Source organism: Corticium candelabrum, chromosome 13, assembly GCF_963422355.1.
Source record: "Corticium candelabrum chromosome 13, ooCorCand1.1, whole genome shotgun sequence".
Taxonomy (NCBI): domain Eukaryota; kingdom Metazoa; phylum Porifera; class Homoscleromorpha; order Homosclerophorida; family Plakinidae; genus Corticium; species Corticium candelabrum.
The window spans coordinates 3,228,773-3,255,037 of NC_085097.1; the positions used below are offsets into that span (position 1 = coordinate 3,228,773).

The following is a 26,265-nucleotide window of genomic DNA, read 5'->3' on the forward strand; positions in this document are numbered from 1 at the left end:
AGCGAAAGCGCTCGAAGAGTAAGTTCCATCGGCAAGAAATAGTTGATTGCTCGAAGCTTTGCGAAGGACGACAACACGTACAGTCTACACAGGACTGGCGTGGGCGTGTGTTCGAATAAACTTTAACGTGTAAAGTTTTCGTCATCGAGAAATTTTACGCGAGGGTCGATTCCTGGACAGGAGACCCGGTGCATAATTTTTTAAATTTTTTATGCAAATCTTTTTTTTCGCGTGCCGAGTGTGCGTGCTGATTTCGGTTGCGAACGGACAAAAGACGTGGCCACCAAACACGAAATCACACACACACACACACACACACACACACACACACACACACACACACACACACACACACACACACACACACACACACACACACACACACACACACACAGACAATTTGAGCTTTACATACTTTGTGTGTGTATATATATATATACATATATACCAATAGTTTGATAGAGAGCCATATAGCACAAATCCCGTTTCTGTTGTGCGACCGGAATTAGAAGCCTCGCAACGCTCGGCAACAATTATAATTAATCACCAGGAATGATTTAAAGTAGCTACTCCAATGTATACTGTAATTTTAGGATAATAGAGCATCATTTCTGGTAGATTGCTAATGCAGTTCCCGCCAGTTTATAGCATTTATTTAAAATTAGCATAAAACGTCGAATGTTTATAATCAATTATGTAGAAGCCGCCAAGCGAACATAGTGGTTTGTGAACAAAAATGCATATTGGCCAACGATTTAGTGAAACTGGTTGGAGTAAACAAAAGTGTGCAATAACTGAAAGAACAGTCAAATGCCAATTGCTATGATTTTTCTTTTTTATTGACTAATTTCCATTCACTCACTTAATGCATAACACCACAACTCAGACAAATTCTATCATCAGTTGAAGATGGTTGAGAAGGATGAGGTCCGTCATTAGATGGTTGAGAAGGAGGGGGTCGGTCATAAACATAATTTGCCAAGACACCTAGACAGGAATATATATATATATATATATATATATATATATATATATATATATATATATATATATATAACTTATGTAAATTTAAAATTATATATAATTTTATGTATTTATAGATAAAACATTATACAAGACAATAAATTCTTTTACCGGACTTGTCTGCACCTGAAGAGTATAATGTTATATGGTCTGAAGATAATTCGTCTAAACAGATGAAGATTAGGATTTCACAGCAATTAAACAACAATAAACATTTGTAGATATTAATCGTAAAATGTTCAAAACGTAACATCAGTAAATCTTGAATATTGAAAGTTGTAAAATACTACTGGTTATAAAATTAAAAACAAACGTGTTGTATTTTGAAATCTATCTGCGAAACCATTGAAATTGTGTATTGATATCAACACAAAGATGCGACAACTGTAAGTTTTACTTTGAATTACCCTAAAGATAAAAGTTTTGGGAAGAAAAATTATTGCTCCATATATATATATATATATATATATATATATATATATATATATATATATATATATATACCGCTCATAAGTTTTTCTTGCGCATGCTCAGTACCAAAACTTGTGCCAGCTTTGTGCACACGCACTGCAGCGGTGAAGCAAGAATCCAAGATTTGGTGCCACACTATACAATTTTCTCATATCTGTATTTCTACTTTTATTTAACCGTTTATTATTTCACTATTTAATTAATCTTAAATTTCTTCTGTTCTTGTCTACTGCGGTAAACCTGTCGTATACAGCTGCTTCAAAGTCTATCTTACTAGACATATCCCTTTCTATGCCAGTCCTAGGGTTAGGTCTTCAATCTTTTCAAACATGAAAACGAATGCTCGCATGACGTGTAGAGACACGTACCTAATGTCAACACTACTTTTAAGACTATGAGCAGGTCTACGACAGTCTAGCTTCCTCCACTGGCAAAAGATGGTATATCACGTCAGAGGGAGATTTTACTTTCTGTTTGGTCTTTTGATAACGTGCTCCAGACTCCGCCTGAAATGGCACCATTCCATAATTAAGACTATAATGCTTAGCCAAAGGCTCCACAACTTTTACGTTAAGAATAGAAAATGATCTTGGGCTACACGCACTACAGCTGCCGTCATCAAAGACCGACTTTCGACTAAAAAACGTCGGTTGAATTTACTATAATTATGTGACCAAGTGTTGTGTTGTAAATTGAAATGCGATAATGGTCATCGTTGTCTCTTGAATCTTCTTCATTTCTTCGTGCTCCTGTTCTTTTCATTACAACAAACTCATCCATATGGGTAAGTTGTTGTAATCTGCAACGTGGTCTAGCGACTTCAATAGAAACACCGTTGTCTTTCGCCGTATTTATTTAAATGAAAGCGATTTAATTAGTATTATTGTAATCAGTATCATTATCATTATTGTCATTGGCATTATTAATCACTAACGGCTAGATAATCTTAAAATTTAAAATCATTGGTTGCAATTTGCAAACTATAGAGTCAAATTTTATAAAGTAGCGACATTTGAGGGGCACGTGCCCCCATCATCCTTACTAGCCATGCCACTGCGCACTAGCTGTTGACCCAGGTAACTCTAGCCACATGCACAATGTGTCAGCTAGTGTTCGTGACACCTGCATCTGCTAGTGGCAGTCTACCCACCAGTGACATATATAGCAGATGCCAACGGAGAGGTGGACGGAAAAGAATTGTTATCACAGAAATTAATTGCGCACTAACAGTTAATATTTTCCAAAATCGAAGTTAGGACGACTATATTTTCGCACATCTTTTCCTTCAGGGTATCACGAGAAATATAGTTTGTCCTGTAGACTGTCTAGTTAAACTTGCAACACCCACCCACCCACCCGCCCGCCGCCCGCCCACCCGCCCGCCCGCCCGCACACACACACACACACACACACACACACACACACACACACACACACACAGCTGGTTCACATAACGCATTACGCTTTCTAAACAAATAAGATAACAATAGAGTCATTAGGAGGTAAAATACCACCATGTTGTGGCATGCAAACATATTTGTTGAATTTGACTTTATACCTTGTGTGTACAAATTATTATATATACTACTGGTAGAAACCGCACACATTAACAGTTTATACAACGTTTAATTTTACTAATAGAAGATTTAATGTTAACCTTACCTTCTGCCGAATACATCCATTCATTGCTATCCTCCTCAAGTTCCGAGCTCACAGGTGTCGTACTTTCTAGACGAATCAGATGAGAATATAAGTATTTGACACTAAAATATTATAAAAATATATATATATTTATAGATAGATATAGCTATAGATATTTCTCATATATTTACAGGTCCCAACCAAGACCAACTCTACTTTTCAGTGCTAATCTGGTTATCAACATTCTTGCATGAAAGAGCCATAATATATATATATATATATATATATATACATATATATATATATATATATATATATATATATATATATATATATATATATATATATATATATATATCGACAAAAAATGAGATGCTCTAACGTACTAAGCAAAGCATTCAATTTTGCAAAAACGGTTTATCTAACCTTCATTAGTGTCGTCCGATACATATTCCGCTACCGCAACAGGCGTACGAGAAGAGCTGCTAAACACAAACGATTTTGCAAGAAATATAGTTTCTCTTAACAACAATCAAGCAGCTACCTTGAAGTTTGAAGCAATTGAAGCTGCGCGTAAAGTAATGCCATGTATGCGTATGTCAATGACATGAATTGCGTAAGAGTTTTCCGCGTAGTCGTACAATTGCATATACCATTTAAAGCTTGGTAATTCAAGATAGATTTTCTCGCAATGTGCAATTGCATGAATTACAACGTCAGCATTCAGTTGAGTAGATTTAGAAATTGGATCGTCAGGTATGACGTATATATGCCTAAATCAATTATTCGGATAATTAACGTTGCTCTATTAGTCTGATGTTTGAAAGTTTCTGCTATCACTATGGTATTATATTTGTATGTATGTATCTATGTATGTATGTATGTATGTATGAATGTATGTATGTATGTATGTATGTATGTATGTATGTGTATATATATATATATATATATATATATATATATATATATATATATATATATATATATATATATATATATATATATATATATATATATATATATATGTATATAATACAGATAACACAAATAACACATATGCCCTTAAGAACGGAAGCACAAAGAGTCTAAGTCATAATAATTAGGAAGATAGTCACTAATCAGTCTTGAGTTATACTGCCATAAACGAACAGATAACTGTTCGTGAAATTGCCTGGAAGCTTGGCGTAGAGACAAGCCAGATGATAGAAGAGACTTCTTGACAATTGATCTCAACACCTCCAGACTATGTGCAGCCCATACTCCGTGTGATTCCACCACAGGAGGGTAGAACAAACCGCTATAACTTGAAACGTTAGCAAGATGGCGTTCATCTTTGTCCACTTCCCCAGCCTCAGCGGCAGCACCAGCTTTTATGGCAGCATTAATAAGGTGAGGGAGAGTAAACGAATTCCTCACGGAATTGTTGAAATAAGCAGCCTTGCCTAGAGAAAAGTCGGGATGGAAAACGTCACCTGGTCTTGTCATAGAATGAGACGAACAGCGTTGTTCTCAACGTACATTGGAGTTGTCTAAGAGCAACCAGTGGAAGATGACGTCACATAAGGCATCATGTCGCTTAAACCGAAGAGAACCACAGCCAAGAGCATGCTCACAAAAAATGTCCACTTCATGACCGCACACACAACGGACTGACTGTGAGGTGCTGGAAAAACCGGAATTCCCAAACGCAAACGCAAAGAAGTCACAAATTCACGCGGAGACATGGCCAGGCCTAGACTTGAGTTGGGCATTGCCCTCAACCTAGCCCCCGCATGAGGATATGCGACAGCACTGAAACGTGCCTGTTCTCTCAGACTAACAAGGCTGACTTTAATGCTGGATCTCAAAGCATCATCCAGAGCCTTCTGAAAGGAATGTTGTGTAGATGAAACCGAGGGCGAGACAGATGTAGTAGGTGGTAAAAGACTTGCAAGATGTTGCCGGCATTGCACTTCACCAGGGAGAAAAGAAGAATGCTGAGTCCAATCATTTTCTTCATGTACCGGCATTAACGCTGAGTCGTTAAGAAAACGGAGAGACAATATATATATATATATATATATATATATATATATATATATATATATATATATTTATATGTATATATATATATATATATATATATATATATGTATATATATATATATATATATATATATATATATATATATATATATATATATATATAGTTAGGAACTTTTTTCAGTCGTTATATGTGACAAAATCAGCTGTAAGGGCTGGAGCGACAGCAAGGGCAGGTAAAGAACAAAGGGATATTCGCAATGAAGACAGTGCTCGTACAGCTGGTGGTCTCTTTTACCCCTTAGTGATTGAAACCTTGGGGCTCTTGTCAATATTAAGCATCAAAACTCTGAAATTTATTGCTTCCAAAACCTCAGTAGTCAGTGGCCTTTGAGAATTCAGCTTGAAGTACAGGACGTTGTTAGTTGGGATATAACTAGTGTAATGTAAGACTTGTTGGTTTAGGATGTTTGGGGATTGTTTAAGTTTAGGGATACATACATACATACATACATACATACATACATACATATATATATATATATATATATATATATATATATATATATAAATATATATATATATATATATATATAAATATATATCAAATCAACCATATACCAGCCACCAGCAAGAAAAGCATGAAAACATTTAATTTTCCTTAGTTGAGATGCTAGCAAAGATAGGTAAACGAAATTGTCGAATTCTTATCAATTTGCAAAGAATACAGTTTACCATTACCTAGAGAGTCATATTAAAGTGTAGTGCTATAGGACACTGATACAGCAATGCTGCTGCAAAGACTTAAGAGACAGCAGGTAGATGAATCGGATTCTTCCGCGGTTGCGGATGATCACGATTTCGCGTGCTGTTTTGGACGCCGTGGTGTTTCGCGTTTTTGGTGCACGTGGTCTCAGATATCAGGGAGAGAGGAAATGGCGTGCGACCGGGTAGCCCGTGGGGACACAAAGCAGACAACAGCGTATGTAACAGTTAGCAGGAGGAGTAGCATTCTCCAAACTAGAACTGATCCGAGTATACCACCAGTTACGTCTGGAGGAACAGTCCCAAGAATTGGCAAACATTAATACGCATAAAGGACTGTTTCGTTACCACTGGTTACCGTTTGGAATAGCCTCGACACCAGCTATATTGTAGAGGATCATGGAAGGCTTGTTGAAAGACATGTCGTGCGTCGTGGTAGCTAGACCTTGCGATATCTTGATAACGTGAAAGAGCCAGACTGAGCACTTTGAGCACTTCGGAGAAGTTTTGAAGAAACTAAGAGAAACTGGGTTGAGATTAAAGAAGACAAGTGTCAGTTCATGGAGGACTCTATTACACCCCATGGAGGAAACTGCGAGGGCCATTCGAGATGCACTGTTACCACGACGATTATCAGAGTTGAAGGCAGACATAAGAATGTTGAACTACTACAACAAGTTGCTTCCAGGTCGAGCGACAGTGTTGGCACCTCTGCATGCCCTTTTACAGAAGGGACCAACATGGAAATGGTCAGAGGATGAAGAAAAGACTTTCCAGTAATCGAAAAGATTGTTGGCATCTTCTCGAGCACTGGTACACTACAATACCAAGTTATCACTGTTGCTGGCATGTGATGCCTTACCTTTTGGACTAGGTGCCGTTTTGTCGTACAGGTTTGAAAATAGAAATGAACATGCTATTGCGCTTGCACCGGGATCGCTGTCGGCAGCTAATAAAATCTATTGATAGTGTGACCGTGACTAGCTGCAATCGTGTTTGGAATTTCAAAATTTCACCGTTATGTCTATAGCCGACACTTTGAACTTTTGGCTGATCACAAATCACTAGAGGGACTGCTTGGGGAAAGGCGAAGCATTGCAGTGACAGCTTTAGCACGAATTCAACGTTGGGCGCTACTATTGACGGGATATTGATATACCTTTAGCTAGAAAGCAAGGAAGGGACACAACAATGATGACGCGCTATGACGAGTGCTCTACCAGATTTACCACTCAATACATGCCTCACGTTTTGTGACAGTTGGAAAAACTTCCAGTCACAGCTACAGAGATTGGATGCTGGACCACAAACGACCCAGTACTGTCTCAAGTGCAAACATGTATTAGAAAAGGCTGGCAATAAAAAGTTGCATACTACCATACAACTTAAGGAGTCAGAAACTGTCTTTGTAAGCTGACTGTGTAGTTTGGGGAACCAGGGTTGTGATACCTCCTGCAGGCCGCACACGGATCTTGACGGAGATTCATGAAGCCCATCCTGAGACTGCTAGAATCAAATGAGTGGCAAGGGGTGTTGTCTCATGGCAAAGCATTGACGCAGAGGTAAAACAGCTGGTCAAGAAATGTGTAATATTTCAATTGAACCGCCCAAACCCTCCTTCAGCGCAGTTACTGCCATAGGAGTGGCCAAAACACCTGGTCAAAAGTACATGTGGACTGTGCAAAACCGTTCCTAGATTCGATGTTTTTAGTAATAGTGGATGTACACTCGAAGTGAATGGAGTTATATAAAATTTGAAATATACGAAAGACACAGACAGACAGACAGACAGACAGAATGTGTGTGTGTGTGTGTGTGTGTGTGTGTGTGTGTGTGTGTGTGTGTATGTGTGTGTGTGGAGTGTGTGTTAGAATGTTACATTTTCAAGGAGCTTGATTTCAAAACAAATATAAAGAAAATTAACGCCCGTTTGCTACAGACATTTTCTTCACTCACGAAGCATCTAGGTTCCGAAGTCATCAGAGGTCACACGAATTGACCAAACGCACAGCTGACTTGATGTTCTGGCCATCAAAACTCCAAGACAACCAAAACTTAATGTGAGACAATCTTGTAACACATAACTGACTGGCTCGCTGCATAGATATATTTCTGCAAGATGCTGGAGAAGCAAAGGGAAGGAAGGGCAGAAGGGTTGTGTTTGGCTCAAATCATCTAGCTGGAACACTGCGTATTTCATGGACCAAACTATGTAAGACATCAGATTTACAGTTTCCTCCAACTATATAACAACAAATCGACTGTTCTGTCTTCAAACATACATACTCACACACTGATTTTTATTTCATAAATTAATTAACCAAGATTAAAATAAGACAATGTTTACCCCGACCATCCGTTCACAATCAACTCGTACTAAACATACAACATGTAATACCTTGCATCATTATCTGGCCGTTCAGACGTAAAAACGGATGCTGCAGTGCTCTTCCAGGCTGAGGCAGGCAAGGCTGATACGTCCCGTCGTTGGTCCGAATTGGAGCTACCGCCGGTGCCATACGAAAGTTTCCGCCCATTGAACCAATCCGATGCGGCATGGGACGTAGTGCAATCATCGGTGACGAATGTGCCGGTACGGCGATATTTGCCACATTGGGAGATGGACAAACAGACATTGAGGAAGGGTGCTTTTGTTCGCTTTCGCCACTTGGCACGACGATTTTGAAACCAGACCTACAACACAACACACATCAATACATGTAATCAACACACTGACACAAAAACACACTCACTCACACACACACACACACACACACACACACACACACACACACACACACACACACACACACACACACACAAACACACTCACACACGCACGCACAAACACAGACAGACAGACACAGACACAGTCATTCAAATATTCGGAATTATGCAATAGCCAGCGAAAGATAAGCGACATTGTTCTGTACATACATTCTAGTAGGTGAAAATTAACTAGAACGATAAGTCTTCGACAGAGTGGAATATAAGGATCAATCATCCCCCTCATTGTCCGAACAACTCGTGTTCATGACCGACCACATCTTTACTCTGATTGGGCATACTAAAATAACATACTTTTACTTGACTGGGCATCATCAACTCTCTAACTAGATCTTGCATGCTGCTTCCGTCAGTTTCTGGACCTTTGGGTTGCTTATTGATACGATTCCTTTACCATCGGATCAGGGCAGTAAATCAAATTTAGTTTGCTCATCTCTTCACCAGTTCATGTCATTTCTTTAACCTGTCCTCATGATCAATAAAAATGCAACAATAAATTGAACTAAATGTTGATGTCGATAATTACAAGTTATTTTGTGAAATCAAATGAGAATGAACGTACAAAATTCAATACGTCAGGTCAACTATCTTTTGCTAGAGCACGACGTCTGACGCCGAAAAATGTGCCTTATACTCATTCCTTAATGACAAATCTCTCATAGTCTACGGATACATAACGTCAACCTGGGAGGTAGAAAGCTAGCGCAGCGCTACCTATGGTACGGTTTTACTATTCAGCCAATAAGTACCCTCTAAAGCAAAAAATATTTAACCACGTGCCTACGCAGTTCAGCCTGACTTGAACTACTGTAAGTGCAACATCCTGATATATACACCGATGGCTCTGAGAGGTCGTGACTCCATCTATTATAAACTCTCATGCTTTCCTGTGGTGGGAGCAACGCTTACGCGCGTTCGCCTGGCGCAAATCAGCCCAAGTGGAGAGGTATAGAAGTGGTCTTCAACGGATTCGTTTGAAAATGTCTACTTGATGGACTAACGTTGCCACAGGTCGTCCGTGCTAACATTTCGTTCCATATCGTGTCATCAAGCAGATGATGTGAAAGTCGTATTATCTTGTAAAATAGCTGACTGCTTTGCAGTTACGAAGTGTTTACACTAGCCGCTTTTATAATCCTCCTAGGGTTAGAATAAGGTGTACTCAGAGTAAGGTTTACTACCAGTCAAAACGTTTTGACTGCCTTGAGGTCTGGGTCTAGCTAAAGACCAAATTCGCCTCTATAACGACTTGTCTTGTTTTGCCTCACACAAACAATAGAGAAAAAAGGTATTGGAACCAGAGAAGACAGAACATTCTAGACCACTCACAAGGTAACCACGTGAAGTCCACATGTAAATATCACTTCACAAAGCAGCTCTTATCAGTCATCGTCTAGAGTATAGTACTCTACATGTAGCTGTACAAAAACAAAGCAAAAGAAGTCTAGAAGCCCAAATTCGCCTATGGCTGAGCCTTTAACGCAAGCTAGCCTTCTACCTCGTCTGGTTACATGTATAAATGTATGTATGTTTGCAGTGACAAATAAATGCATATAAAATCCAAATTGCATAGCATCAAGATAAGAGCAAGACAATGTATTGGTAACTCGCTATGCTGGCAAACAGACTTGCTGTCATCATACAAGAATTTGAAGAAAAATCCTTTTTTTGATGAAAACTCCACATTAAAAGTACCACTGCTGCTCGTCGTGTAGTCTACAAAACCCGTTCTCGCGTCCCTACAAGTTTGTCTGCAAGAGTAGATTCGTTCAGAGGTCTGTAGTCTCGAACAGAAACTGTTAGCGACAAGATTATTTAATATTATTATAATTAATTACAAAGCATTGTATAAGTCTCTCTCGCATCATGCTTACAGATGGCAAAACCTCACTGTGCACATGAGCCGTGATTACTACGCTACCAGCCTTAGGCAATATTGGAAATAAATTTACCCACAGTATTTTTTGTCAGCCAGTCAGAGATATCATTACCAATTTGCAATAACTCCAGAAGTTTCTGGACAAAACTGCTAACATGTTTACCTTATCTGGTTTCAGTCGGTTACATCTAGGAGTGAAAACATTCTCTGATGTATTGAACAGTAGCTTTGACGCTGCATTAGTGGCATAAATGGCTACATATTTTTAAGTATTTTCGACAGCATTGGAAAACTCTGTTCTCGTGCCTTTCACCAGACACATTGCTCTTGCATGAAATTTTTCTTGCAAAATGTACATACACACACACACACACACACACACACACACACACACACACACACACACACACACACACACACACACACGCACACACACACGCACGCACGCACACGCACACACACACACAGACGCACACGCACACAAACACACACAAACACACACACACACACACACACACACACACACACACACACACACACACACACACACACACCAATAACAAAGCTGCTCAAGAAGAAATTAAACATGCAAATGTATCCGGATAAGGGGTCATACTTACTGGTCAGACTATTCTCTGTTGAGTTGACTTTGGGCTCGGAAGTGACTAATGATGCAGCTGTATTTGTTTACCACACTCAGATCAGTGTACTAGCCAGGATTTTTTGCCAACCGTCAATATGACGTCATCAAATGTTTGATGTTGACATATTTGGTGATGACATCATAAAATTACTTTATCTGTTCTGTAGTTGTATTAGAATCAAATGCAACATAACACAGACAGACAGACAGATAATACAGTAGATTATTGCAATGACAAGTTGACTTAAAAACTGGAATTATGAGCTGACCTAAAAGAGTAAAGGTGTACTTTACAAAACATGAGATTGATGAAACAGTAATTAGTAGAACACCTGCTGCAACCACAATCACTCATTAGCACTTCCTTGTGTGAGAGGTCAACGAGAATTTACCTCAAACACCAACAAGGAGACCATGCACTCCCTAGGATTAACAGATGTCTGACATGAGAATATGTATTGTTCTGTAGCAACTTTGAGACCACCAAGACCATTAATGTCTTTAGATCCGTGATCCCACACTATGCCTGCCAAGGTCTTTCAATTCTGTCCCAACCGTCAATAAATGCTGTTTTCCTCACTCCAAACGTCCCTTCCCTCTCCCAACCGTCATTTTGACGGTACTGACGGTACTGGCGAGAACACTGCTCAGATTTTAAGTGATATCTCATTAACTGAACATTCTAGAGGTCATCTGACAATACAAAGATGTTAGGTAACAGTAGAGGAAATTGCAGGCTATCAAGACGAAATAGAACGAGAAAAGGAGTCAGAAATATCAAGCAACTACTCGCGAAACAAGAGCAACTGTGTGTTGATGCCAAGGCAACGGACCGTTTAGAGACATTGCTAATTGGCTACTTCCTCTATTAGCAGCGTTCTTGTTGTAAGACCATACCTTCTCAATGAGTTAAGAACCCCCTAACGGCTCTTGATATGCGAAAGCCTTATCAAACCGTCTGTGTAATACATACGCCTTCGTTACCCTAACTGTAGAAAATCCAGGAACTTGCGGTTTCGAACGATACCAAGATCGTCACTGTCCGCCCTATTGCGCAGAAGTTGTTACAGATTTTCAAAGCGCAAAGTCAACGCAAACAGAGATTAAATACTCAATAGCTCGTACGTATGCATTACATACCTATTCACAAGTTAGAAGCTACCAAACTGTACAAGCTTCCTACAGATCAAACACACACACACACACACACACACACACACACACACACACACACACACACACACACACACACACACACACACACATACACACACACACACACACACACACGCACACACACACACACACGCACACACACACACACACACACACACACACACACACATACACACAAAAACCTACTTCAACATGATACACAACTACATTTTAATTAAATAGTACAATGATAACTAACTCGAGTTACATACGATAACTAAATACTTCGAGATAAGAGATTTAGTATGGAGAAAGTTCTGGCACTTTTTGTGACCAAAAATAGCTTCTTTGTGGCATAGAAAGCATGCATATCATAACCATGTATAAGCCCTGGATTTCCTTAGACCAAACTAAACACAAAGCAAAGTGCCGGCGAATCCATATTTTATGCTCAACAGGCGACTGTCTGATTGATTCCAGACTGGGGTAACTAGCTAAACGCTATTGCAAACAGTAAGGCATCTCGTCTGTTGCCACTGTTCTTCTCTTCACTTTAGTTAAGCACCCACTCGCCCAGAATGAGAAAACCACATCCAATTTCCTTGTGTCAAGCACTAGACTAGGCAATCAAGTTTAATAGCATAACAAACCTGCACTCTGGCTTCAGTGAGTCCGATTTTATTCCCTAACTCTTCGCGTGTAAAAACGTCAGGATAGTGAGTCTTCTGGAACACACTTTCCATTTCTTCCAGTTGTTGAGCGGTGAACGTCGACCATTTCGGTTTTTTTTTTCTCTTCCTCCACTGTAAAACATAAACATTATAGTTAAATGATCGACTGCCACTATAAGCCTTCCGGGGTCACAGTCTGAGGTCACCTGCTGTACACTGCTGTACATGGATGACAACTGACGGACGACGGATGACATCTCACCTGTCGGTATTGATCATATTCGGCTGCAGCTGAAAAATCAACTGGACTTCCTATTGCTAAACATGTCAGTGTCTCGCCGTCGCCTGACTCCTCCAGTTGTGACTCAGTCATCAACTCAGGCATCGATTCCTGTCTTGACTGATCGGTCAGTTCACCTGTAGGTCCCATACATTCGACTCCCTGTTCTGAACACTGCTGTTGTTGAAGTTTATCCGGCAACTTTGATCTAAGAGAACTGTCAACAGACTGAGAAACGCCAACCTCGTCTTCTCCCTCGTGAGATATATAAGGACTTTCCGACATCACAGTCGGCAAGCCCAGAGTTCGACTCAAATGCTCAACAAAACAGTGTTTCTGAATCGGATGATTAGCAACAAAAGCCTCAGTAACAGAAGTCGAATTTTCCGAGATGCTAGTCGCTCGATCAGGAGATGACTGGTAGCCTTGCATAACCAAGCTATCAGTTCCAAGCGGTGCAGTGATGATGACTCCTCCTTCGTAGTTTCCAGCCTGAGTTACCAACGGTGGAGGCATCTGTGAGTGTTTCGATACGGTTTCATTCATATATGATGATGCCAACTCTTGAGCAGAACCTACAAGAAGAAGGCAAATACATTCACTACGCACAAAATCAAATCCAGCACAATTAGTCACTTTGATGCATAACACATCTCATCAGGGAGATGCATTCTGACACCTCCGCGTATCATAATTCTTGTTCTATTGACAGAATTACCAAATGTCTTCACTGCACGCGTCAGATCAACTGTTTGCATACACTCATGCACATGCGTCTATTTGTTAGTATCATTAGTGATATAAGGTATCTCCCTAATTGAGTGAGCAACACCATATAAGGAAATCCTTACTTCTACACACTTCTAGCCAAGCATCCAAACAGAAAGAGAAAGTGACTTGAACTGCAGATACCTCATACACAAACGCATCAACCAGCATCTCATTGCCACATGGTACATTTCATTGCTAATTGCTGTCATCCTCCTAACATAGAAAGAAGCTGTAACCCAACCCGGAAGCGTCCGCTCACAACGCTTTCTGCCCTCTCTCTCTTCACAAAGCTCGACTTCCCTCTCCGACACGAGACGCAAAAGCCGACGGCGACAATAAACAAGAGCACGAAATAATGGACACTGCAAAGACACGTGACACATAACGGAAGTGGCCACGTTGTTAGTCGACGAACATCACGTCATTCACGCTTGTCACAAAACGAAACGCACAAATCAACGCCATTTCTACCCGCCGCAAGCCGTAATGCGACCAACAACGAGGGAAAAGGGCGACGAGAAACATCACGCGACGCGTTCGCTCCGTCTGCGCGCCCCCAGCCGTTGCACCGACGAGAATCCAAGCGAAACAAGTCGCAGAGGCATCGGTTCGAGCAGCAGCGTGCAGTAGAGGACGGGGGAGCCCGGGGTATGTCTGGCTGGAAAATCTAGTTAGGCCGTAAAACGGGCAAACGCGTCCTTTGGCCTATTGTTGTTACTCTGTTCCAAATCTCAATAGGTTCGAGCGTAGGATCAGTTATCGTACCTTGTGCGGGAAGGTCGACAGCTTCGTCGTTTCGAGCCATGTGTTCCTCGTTGGTTCTCGTGTACGTCTGCAGGCCGAAGACAACAGGATGCTCTATCGAGGAGACGCGATTTTCGCTCGACAACGAGCGTCGTTCTACTGGTGGAGAGTGATAGATTGTCGCAGAGGACAAACAGAGATTCGTCGAGCGAAACCAATCAGTGCAGGAAGCAGTTAGGCTGGTCCCCAGACTCACGTGAGCCTGGCAGTGTCCGGTTCCGGTATGACACTTTCAACCTCCTGTGAGTCTGGACTCACCGCGCCTACATTCACACACTTACTTTACTAAGTGTCACCTCACGTCAGTCTTGGCACCTCACGTGACTAAATTGTTAAACGTCACAAACTCAATTAGCTTTTATCTATCTAATGTGTGACCCAGCAGATTGTGTATCACGCCCAAGCTTGCGAACAGCGCATACGGTGACTCTCCGCGGTGAGTGATTCACCACGTTCACGCTATCCAAATCTCAAGACGACTTCAGCATGTGGAAAGGTGAGTGTATTCCTAGCTAAGTTATTGTCCTACTTGCGTAGACTGGCGAGCCTGCCAAGTCTAGTTACAGCGATCTGGACTCCACATGTAGTTCACTCGTTGTTTGTGCGGACAAAGATGTCTTTTCCCCCTAGAATGGCCCTGGAGACTTCAAGTTTACTCTCCCGAAAGTCATCATAGTTGAAAACACGGAGAGTGGACTGCAATTTCATGTCAATGTGTCTCTTGTTGCCATTGCGCGCCCTACTGGCCATTAGAGTCTGTGCACTAGCAAGGGCCGTGCAGATAGCGGATGTGCGACGAAACAACGAGTGAACTACACGCGCAATCCGGAGCGCTGTAACTAGACTTGGCAGGCTCGCCAGTCTACGCGAGTAGGACAATAACTTAGCTAGGAATACACTCACCTTTCCACATGCTGAAGTCGTCTTGAGATTTGGATAGCGTGAACGTGGTGAATCACTCACCCTGGAGAGTCACCATTGCTGTTCGGAAGCTTGGGCGTGATACACAATCTGCTGGGTCACAAATTAGATAGATGTAAGCTAATTGAGTTTGTGACGTCTTAATTAAGTCTTAATTAAGACACACAAACCAGTTGATTGACATTAATTGTCATGTGATTTATTTCTCTAGTTCAACAAACTTTGGCAATGGACAACAATGTTAACAGCAAATTTGAATGATCTAGCTCTATATATCCATGTTCTTTGACATGTATTAAAATCAAACGTATTATAATTAGCAGAAGTTTTCTAGAGTCCACTCTGGTACAATGTCATTCCCGGACGTGTTCTGGTAGATGGAGCTCTGTTTACTCTTGGTACCGTTCCTCTCTGAGTCTGCCTTCTGGCGTACTTTCTGTCCCAAAACTCAAACACCTTTGTTGCTTCAATCGCTCTCCACGGAAGAGGTCGGATCAGGAGTTGTGAATGTCCAGCAGTGGAGACTCCCTCAGAGAGTGGCTCGTTATCACTGCTATTTTCAGAGACTTCGGACGACATCAATTCTAGTTTCGTGGCACTAGCGTAAGTCTTCTTTTGTTCGTCGTTCAAAGTTGTGGACATCTCTAAAGCTGAAGATCTTCTCTGCAGTTTCTAACATAATGAACATATTGATATAAATAATAGACAGCTGTTCCCAAAAAATATGCAATGAGATTAATATATATATATATATATATATATATATATATATAAATGGACATAAGATTTCACTACAAAGAAAAGTTAAAAAGACTAAAGAAGACAAACTAGAGCGATGACATTCTGTGATCAAGAGTTATAACTGATCATGAGTATCTAATATTTAGGTGCTACCATGTTACAATTTTGACTTAGAATACTATTGAAACAAGACCGTATTAGCAGTTAAAATATGTATAGTAATATTATTTTGTAAATGTCAAAGCAAAAAATCAAAAATTTACTGGTGACCGCCTACAAGTACAAGGAATCTTAGACTTTGACTTACATTGTGTAGCCGTTGCCTTCTTCTTGCTTTTTGACGATCTGAAGATGCAAGATGGTCCGACCTGTCAAATTCAATATAAATATACATACAGGAATTATAGGCCACGCACACAGTATACATGCAGTGTACAATCATGACCTAGCTATAGTGATTATGAGCAAATCATGATCTAATCTAACTATAATGAGCATGCAGGCAGCTACCTATAGATATATAGCTAGTGCTCACCTCGCTCACGGCGTCAGACACGCAGCGTTCTAGTTCCTCTTTAGTCAGAGAACAACGTCGACTTATGCCTCTGTCTGTACAGAAACGTCGAAAAGATCGTTCGCTAAGTCCCCGAAGTCCTGGAAACATCGTCTGTAATTCTTCAGTGATGACAGCATGGCTATTACTCTCTTCGACTCGCTTCCGAACAAAATCTTCGTCAACTTCGTCCATGGAGATCGAGAGTGGAGTGAATGCACGACCTGCCGTTATATCGTGAGATGATAGATACCGCTGGGGCTTCCCCATCAGATGTTTAAAGGCGTGGTCTAGATGATTCACGCAAATGTCCTCTAGCTAGATAGTTGCTTGAAGTCTTTCCAAATCGACTAGACGTCAACTTTCCAGTGTAGACTAGACGTTGATCTCGTTGATTATAGATGCCCTAGACGCGTGCCTCCCATGCAACGGGCTTCCCTCGCTCATCGCCGTAAGGAATGTCTTACGCCTGAGCGTGAAGGGTTGACGAGAGCCAGGTGCAAGTGCTTACCGACTTGTTGTGAGAGGTCGGTCGCGTGCCTGTCGAGGCTTTCTCAGACATCACTTAATTGCGTTACATTGCATGCGTGCCGGAGGCGTGGCTGGGCGTGGCTAAGCTAGACGCAACTTTAGAATTGAATATTGAAGTCACCGGCGACCGCCCGCGCGGTGTCATTATGCCGTTTATGAGATATCGCTCGCGCTGGCAGCTGCAGGTAACTTTCTCTTTACATTTAGTACGGAGAAAGAAAATTGCATCGGAGGCTCTAGTCAAATAATTATAATTTACGAAAATTGGACGGATGGAAAGATTGAATCTGTTTGCAAAGTAAAGGAATATTGAAATGACAATTTTTCTTCAATCAATTTCTATTTTCAATGTAATGGAATATTGTAAGAGCAAGCAACGCCAGTCAATTTTTAATTTGACATTCAATTTTAAATTTGTCTCAAAATTTAAAAATGGAATGGACAAATTGGCCACGCAAATTCAAAATTTAACATTTAATTTTTAAATTAAATTGAATATTGAATTTAACATTGAAAATTGAACTAACGTGCTTGTAATTTCAATATTCTATTGCATTGAAGAAGGAAATTGGTTAAAAATTAAGTTTGTTTTTAATATTCATTTTAATCCGTAAATAATTATAGTCCGTCCATCAATCAATTTTTAATTTTTAATAAAATTGAATGTTGAAATTACAATCAACTTCTAGGCTATTTTCAATTTCTAATTCAATATTGAATTGTTGCCGGAAATTGAAAATGGAATGGACGAAATGGTCACGCACCATTTCTAGATCTAGACAACGCATGTAGTGTATTACAGTCCTTTGTATAGTTACAACATGTCGTCTACATCTTGTATGCGTTAGACACTCGCTGCAACTCACTCTATTTCTATAATGGATTGGGTTGTCGATACTTAAGCACATCTAGATATTGGAACTTTGTCTAGAATTGCTTCTCGGTAAATCCCCTTACACGTGTAGAACACATAGAAGACTGACTTTACCACAGTCCTCCTTCCATATTAATTAAAATTTACATAGTCTTTGACACAACTTCACGGATTTGCGTACAATGATAGTCGGCGTGCACACATGCACTTACGTCGTCTTTTTCTTTTGTGCATATAGACGGTAGTTTTTCATGATGCACTCTATCACCTACTGGTGACTGTAAGACCTTTTGGCAAAATGTTAAATTTGGACAGAGTCAGTAAATAGTCTTTCCAAAGAAAAGAGTTTGTGCAGAAAATTCAGATGATGAAGAAATGAATGCATGGAAACAGCATTTTGGTGGTATTATTGAGAACGAGCCAGATTCAAAGATTGAGCAAGAGTGTAAGGTATTTGAAGAGAAACTACAGTTTCACTCAGGCAAGCTGAAGCTACCATGGTGGGTGGTAGACGTCAATGTATGGGAAGTTGAGCGAGCGGTGTGTAGGCTGCAGTGGAAGAAATCGGCTGGAGTGGATCAGATACAGGCTGATCACTTAGAACACGGGGAAGAAGTCTTGTATTTCACATGAGTGTTGCATTTACGGCATTTTTGCGACACTCCTTTGTACCACAACAATGGTTGAAGTCATTCATAGTCCCATTTATCAAAGACAAGAAAGGAGACTCCTCTAATATGGATAACTACCGTGGCATTGCAATTTCTTGCATTACTTCAAAGGTATTGGAGGACATTCTTATTAATAAAGCTGGATTGTGTCTGAGGTCAGATGAAAGGCAATTTGGCTTCAAAAGCAATCATAGTTGTGGTGACTGCTCGTTCGTGTTGAAAGGGTCTGTCAAATACTACTTGGACAAGGGAAACCGTGAAATGTTTGGATGCTCGTTAGATCTGTCTATGTAATATGACAGGGTATCTCACTACAGACTGTTCACCAAGCTATTAGATGCAGGCTGTCCGGTGTACTTTGTGAAGTTTCTGAGGCATTGGTATGAGAGTCAAAGCATGGTTGTCAAATGGAATGGAAACTGTCCAGCCCCTTTGTAGTGCATATTGGTGTTAGGCAAGAAAGTGTACTATCACCGAGTCTGTTTAGTGTATACATTGAAAATCTTCTACTCTAGTTAAAACAAAGTGGAGACGGTGCGAGAATAAGCGATAAATATGTGTGAGCTCTGGCATATGCGGTCGATATTATATATGTTATTATGTCTATCAGTATTAGACCTTCAGAGAATGCTGAATGTGTGTGGAGAGTATGCACAAGATTACATTCTGTTGTTTAACAAAAAGAAGTCCACATCGTAGTATATGAGCCAAGTCCCAGAAGCCGTCGTTTTGTTCCGACCCCATTGTGGACCAGAGTTTCTTGGCACCGGAACATTCTACCAAACTAATAGAAAGGATTTCTCAATGTTTGCACTTTGGAAAACGTGCGACAAAGTAATGGTAGAATTTATGAAATAGTATGCGCGAGGCGCACGGGAAAGTCGAGGCTAGACTAAAGCTCTGAATGACGAGCGATCCTGAAGGCGTAGAATCTCTACTTAATTGACTCTTCTAATTCTACAGCTAGCGCCAACAAAGGAAGCATGCCATTTATGCTGGAAATAGCTAGAAAGCAACAACTTTTTGTATTATCCGGAACTGCCGATTGCCTCAGCCTTGGAGTTCCTTCACATCAATAGATATCGCTGAGTCAAAGTAAGCATTTTTGCGAGTACAATGTACAACACTATGTTTATATTTTCATATTGCAATTTACTCTTTTTAGATTTATTATTGCATCATTTTGTTTCTAGAAATAGCTTGATCTACTAGACTAAAATAATTGAATTAATTCGCGCGAGCATGCAATCATACAGTTGATTCATCACAATCATCACTGATTCGCTATCAATACAGTCATTATTATCGCTATCATCAGTCTTATTCTAGAGTTTCTTCTTCCAATAGTACTGGAGTAGGAAAGGATATTTGCTTGCTCCAAATCTTGCAATTTCTGCAACCAAATGCATCGGTACAGCACAAAGTAGAACGAAAGCACGAACATTGCTGTGTGGTGCAGCCGACATTGCACTTGCAGCTTACAGGCTCCAACAGTGCTTTCGGGGAAGCAAGATGTGTCATTCAGCAGACATATACGTCATAACCGTTTTCATCACTTCCAACAATCCATCCGTGACCGTGCGAACTAGGCAGATTCTGCATAGAGCACAAATCATTTTTCATACAAAACTTTGATAGTTTACCCGTAGTACATGCTGCCGAAGAGCATCTTGAGTCGGTGGCATCTGCTGCCCTTTCGAGCACTTTATGCGAAATATCTCGTACCGAACCTCGTTGACACTGGTACTAGTTGGCAAACCATAAAGATGGTATACAAACTTCTCACATTTTGTCTGAGCCAAGCTGCATCCTACTCTGGTCATTGCAAGGCGTAAACAGTCGTTTTGAGAAGCTAAGCGAAAGATCTTTGTTTTGATATTTCCAGCAAAGGCACTCGTCGTGTCGCATCCAGAAAATACGCATATGGCATGGAGCGCAGCAGACATGTGCTCGCCTAAATTGACAGCGATGTCCGTAAGACTAATGCAACGGTGTCGTAGTTTTGTGCCAGTGTGACATCCGTAGCAATGATGCGTTGATTGTGATCGCTTCTGTTTACTGGTATTCCGTTGGCAAATAACGCACAAAGCAAAATTTTGTTGGAATTGCACTTCTTCTTGATCTTTCCTGAGCATGCAGCGTTGTTTGGCTAGCCGTTGCATCTTGCAGTGCAGTAGCTATAGGTTGCTGCTTTCGAATGAACCGCTCAATGTTGACTCTATTTGTGTATCCTTGCTAACACTTTTGATGGTAGAAACTAGGTGAATCAGTTTGTGTTGCAGCACAACTTGAGAAGAACGCATGCAATTCGTCTCCTCGGATGGCGGCTACCTCGTGGAAGCGAATCCAACTCTGCTGAAAAACTTCTACCAACTTTGTGTCTAGACCACTCAGAACTTTCCCGCTAGAATAACAAATGCATTTGCTCCAACTAAAAGATGGTACTTTTGCGGCTGGAGGATTCAAACTTGCCGAAACTGCATATAATTCCTCGGCAGATAACCACTGTCTGCTTGACCACGAAAATCGACTTCCATTACCACAAAATTATGGTGCTGATAGATAGTTATCTAGCAAGAAACGTCTAGACTGTGCTCGTACACAAATTGATTCAAAGACAGTTGTGTTCAACTATCTATAGTAGTGTATTTCAAAGACAACAATAGATACAAACTAGATCGACTACAAGGTAAACAAATTTTGTCCTCCGCTGAAATTTAATTAACGAATAAACAAAGTCTGCAGGTAAAGAAATTTTAACTAGACACTGATCGATCTCGAACTGACACTACGACTCAACAGCGATGAACGTATTACATGAATTTCCAAGACATGAGCTTTCGGTAAGTCATCGGTCAAGAAACCGGTTGGTACGTGTACGTTCACGCCGAAGAGAAAGGTCAAAGTAAGTCGTCTTCTAACCTAACATCCGGTTTCTCGATATTCTTGCGCCTGCCAAAAATTAATACAAAGCAAGTGTCAAGCAAACAATTCACACAATACGATACAGTGGCGAAGCCGTAGAGATGCTGATTTGCCTGCTCTTTGTCTGATATGCGATGTGTATGCGAGTGGGCTCGGTGTCCCGACCATGTTTACAAAAACACATTTGTTTGCAATCGTCGCAATAGTTCGCGAACGCAAACATCGATTTTTGGATTGTATACTTATAGAACAAAGGTAATCTACAAAGAAAATGACGTCCACGGGGGGTCGAAACAAGTTGTTTCTGAAGCAGCTAGCCAGATCAGCTCTATACTATCAATAGTGTTTGACAAACAAAAGAGAACACCTATTAGAAACCCGCAGTTATGTCTGAGGGAATCTGTTCTGCCTTACAAAGAGTCTACTATTTACTTGGGCACAGTCTTTGACCACGATGGCACTGTTTCTAGTAATAGCGTATTGAAGTTGTCTTTGGGACCTACAAAACGGTGTAACTGTTAGGTCAGTAAACAGAGCGTACAGGAGAGGAATTTGCAGTGCTATAGGAATGCGCGATAGAGATTCCATAAATGATAGATTGGGCAGCTGGCTTATGGAAGAAGCAGACAAGATGAAGAAAGACCAACTGTTATTCTTAAAATGGTGCATGTATTCAATTAATGTGTTGGATGTTTAGAGTACAGGCGCAACCGTAGGTTTCACAATTTGGTAAATTATTTGTACAAGTCCTTAGAGACTCTAGTATGAGGGTTTAGATAGTGTCTACGTAGAAGTAATTTAGTCTCTGTGTGTGCTTGTTTGTTTCGTGTAGATTCGCGTGTATTTGTTGCCCTTTTAAAGAACTGCACTTTTTAGTGTGCTACTAACAACAACAATATATATATATATATATATATATATATATATAGGTACCTGTTAATTAAGCTGCAGCCTACTATTAATTAAACGTAAAGAAAGATAATTCGCACGCTGTTCATTCAGTTGAAAGCAACTGCATTAGGTTTTGCTTGTGTTTCGAAAGTTCAATATTGCAGGGATTCTCAACGGCTTTTTACTTAATTTAATCAAAAGAATTCTTATTCAAATTGTATTTATTGTTAATGATCCGAGTTGTTAAACACAAATATTAAGTTTGAAACAAATGTTAGTATGAAGGAGTGAATATTATCTTCATGTAATACCAGAGCTCCGACTATATGAAATCGGCTCATAGTATGAACATATCTGATTACTATAACTACTTCTGCAAATGTGCAGTTTTTGAAGTAAAACTGCACATGCAAGCTTGTACATACTGGTCATGGTAATATTTTGAAATAGTTTCAATAGATGATATTAACATCTCCATCCATAATAGTTATTTGGGTGTTGATCACTTTATATATAATTAGCTGCAAAGTGCTAATGAATTACAAGGTCTTCATGGCTTATAATCAAAATAGTTTTAATTCAAATTGTATTTCTGTTAATGATATGAGCTCTTCAACACAAATTTTGCTAATTATTGAACTGAATGTTTCTATACAGTGTAGTAGTTTTCTCCACACCGCGGAGTACGCTAATTAATATGTGCTTTGACACTCAACTACAGTAGATCGAGTTCATCTTCATGACGCAATCATGCTTAGACGCGCCTTCAGCTACAATAGCACTTCCAGTTAACTGTCTGAAGCGGCGTACAGGTGCAGAGACTCAGTACAGAAGAAAGCAGAAACGTGCTGATGTGATTAGCAGAAACACCGCGCCTAGTTTAATTGAATCAACGTATCAGCAGCGTTGGAATGCACCCCTACACCGTCCAATCGACTCCCTACCACGCACACTGATACTCGTTCTTTTCTAATATTCTTTTCTGATGCACTCAAATTATTTGAGAGAAGGGATGCGCGTTTAATTTCTGTTAGTTCAAATCCGGTTCATATATACAACTACATCCGCTTTACCGTCGGCAAAGCAATTTCTAATATAGCCCACTTAAAAAATTATAATATAAAATAATAAAATTTTAAATTTTGATGTTTTAAAAATTAAAATTTGAAAATGTAATGCATTTTGTAACGAAAAATAAAAACGTTACATTAAAAATTGAAATTTAAAATTTTGAAATTTAAAATTTAAAAATTTGAAATTTGAAAATTGAAAATTTGAAATTAAAAGTGGCCGAAAAGCCTACTGACCGACCAATCTGTCTGTTGGTCAGTCACTAGAATTTATCTGCAATTTGATATGGTACAGTCACCGCCATCCTAATGACTTGAAGGTCTAGTGTGTTCAGTAATGTAGAGTAATACAGGTCTTGGGGGGACACGCCCTGAGGTAGCGCGGGACTGTTCTTGAGTTGTGTTGATGCGCTTACGCGTTGAGTTGTACGTTACTTAATATAACACTGTTACTCTAACCCAAGGTGCCGAAATCTACATAAATGACAAGAGTAAGACCCATTAGCTGATCAAGTTGCAAACCAGACGTTTTCATGAGATACAGCAACCAGCTGACGGCATGGCTGAAAAAGACGGATATATGAGCCAGCATTAAGGGAAATGACGAAGAATATAAAGCCTTGGCAATAGCTTCACGACTAGATGAAGCCGAATTCCAAGTTTGTTTGAAAATATCAGAGGCAGATCGAGAAAGGCCAGAGCCAGTCGCTGAACAACTCAAGAAGAATTTCATAAAAGGGAAAACAGACGAAGAAGTGTCCGTAGTAAATATGAACGACCGGACAATGAAGGAGAGGGAGACACTGGCTCAGTTTGCTCACGAAATTGGACGATTAGTAAAGCTTGCGTGTTCGGGTTTTGAAGAGTCCTCTCTGTCCACCGTTACACGCGACGCTTTTATACGGGGACTACCAGAGGAACTGAGACTGTAAATCAAGAAGGAGAGAAAACACGCCACAGAGGATGTAGCCGGCTGACAGAGAAGGTAAAATGACTTCAACTAGCTGGAGTAGGCAAGAAAGTGGTGGTCCAAGCAACTAAAACCCAAACTAATAGTGATACAATATTGTAGGCGCAGACAAGGAGCTTGGTTCTACGCAAATGGATAAGACTAGGGAGTTCTATCACCACAGAAGTGGCTACCAGTACCGTGGACGTGGATGGGGAAAGCAGGGGAACAAAAGTCGAAATTCCCGAAGTGCTCAATGCTATATTTGTGAATCTCCAGAACATTTCATTTCTGACAGTTCATTCAGAAATCACTGCCACATGTGTCTACAACAGGTACGCATAGTCAAGTACTGGAAAGCCCTTACTCCAGCAAGAAGGCGAAGTGGTGATTCACTGCGTCATTAAATATGGAAGTCACAGGAATCATACTAGCTGCTTTGCAGAACAGAGGAAGATCATACCCATTCCTAGTTGACGCAGAAGCAAAAATCAGTCTGATCCCTGCCGACGTAGAGTCAGAGATAGAGCTATTAGTCTGACACAGTCACATCAGACGACCGAAGATGGTGGATGGCTCATCCATTCGTTGCGATGGAACTACAACTGCTGAGGTTAGTCTGAAATTGAAACGCATTACAAGTTTATTTTACATAGTTCCAAACCTCGACAAAGGAATACTAGGAAGAGACGCTCTTTCGCACTTGGACGTTAGCATCGACACGCGATATGGTCGAATTTCAGTCGATGGACGCGAGGAATCTGGCTCAGCATGGCAGCTTGCGCAGCGGAAGAGTTTGCCCGTCAAGATGATTAAATATGGAAAAGTGTACAAGGGAAGGAATGATGTCAAAGAACCTAACCAGTAACGGGTCCTGTGGGGGGTTGTTCATACCTCTGAAGCTGGCAAGTGGACCAAAATTGTAGAAGTCACTGGCGATTTGACCAACAAGGTGGGTCAATTGGGATGTGATGTGATCGCGTAAGGTGAGAGAAACAACCATGTACCAGTATGTGTCGTGAACATAACCAAGGAAACAATCAAGATCCTTAGTCTCCAGACACTAGGAGAATTCACTGAGATATTAGATGGCGATGTTCTTGTGTGCAGTGTGACGGAACCAGTAAAGGCGGAGTCAAAACGTGAGAATCCAGTGACCCAAGTCTTAGTAGATAGCCAGCTGACAGCAGACCAAAACGCTAAGCTATTGAAATTGCAGAACAAACA

At 40.4% G+C, this 26,265-nt stretch overlaps 2 protein-coding genes and 1 long non-coding RNA gene across 3 annotated transcripts; 1 reads left to right on the forward strand and 2 right to left on the reverse strand.

Annotated features, from left to right (window-relative positions):
* Positions 1-723: 723 nt before the first annotated feature.
* LOC134188915 (uncharacterized) lies at positions 724-15,057 on the reverse strand. Its single transcript, XM_062657124.1, has 8 exons — positions 14,874-15,057; positions 13,320-13,912; positions 13,037-13,189; positions 8,321-8,616; positions 3,562-3,620; positions 3,157-3,222; positions 1,135-1,188; positions 724-987 (listed from the first exon to the last, which is right to left on the reverse strand). The coding sequence occupies exons 1-8, from the start codon at positions 14,911-14,913 to the stop codon at positions 863-865; spliced, it is 1,386 nt and encodes a 461-aa protein (XP_062513108.1). The 5' UTR covers positions 14,914-15,057; the 3' UTR covers positions 724-862.
* A 1,165-nt stretch (positions 15,058-16,222) lies between these two features.
* On the reverse strand, positions 16,223-17,229 carry LOC134188409 (uncharacterized). Its single transcript, XR_009971339.1, has 3 exons — positions 17,110-17,229; positions 16,882-16,942; positions 16,223-16,505 (listed from the first exon to the last, which is right to left on the reverse strand). It is a non-coding gene; the product is annotated as an uncharacterized LOC134188409 (long non-coding RNA).
* Positions 17,230-19,161: 1,932 nt separating this feature from the next.
* LOC134188510 (uncharacterized) lies at positions 19,162-19,641 on the forward strand. Its single transcript, XM_062656672.1, has 2 exons — positions 19,162-19,478; positions 19,521-19,641. Exons 1-2 carry the CDS (start codon positions 19,162-19,164, stop codon positions 19,639-19,641), a joined length of 438 nt encoding a protein of 145 aa, XP_062512656.1.
* Positions 19,642-26,265: the final 6,624 nt, after the last annotated feature.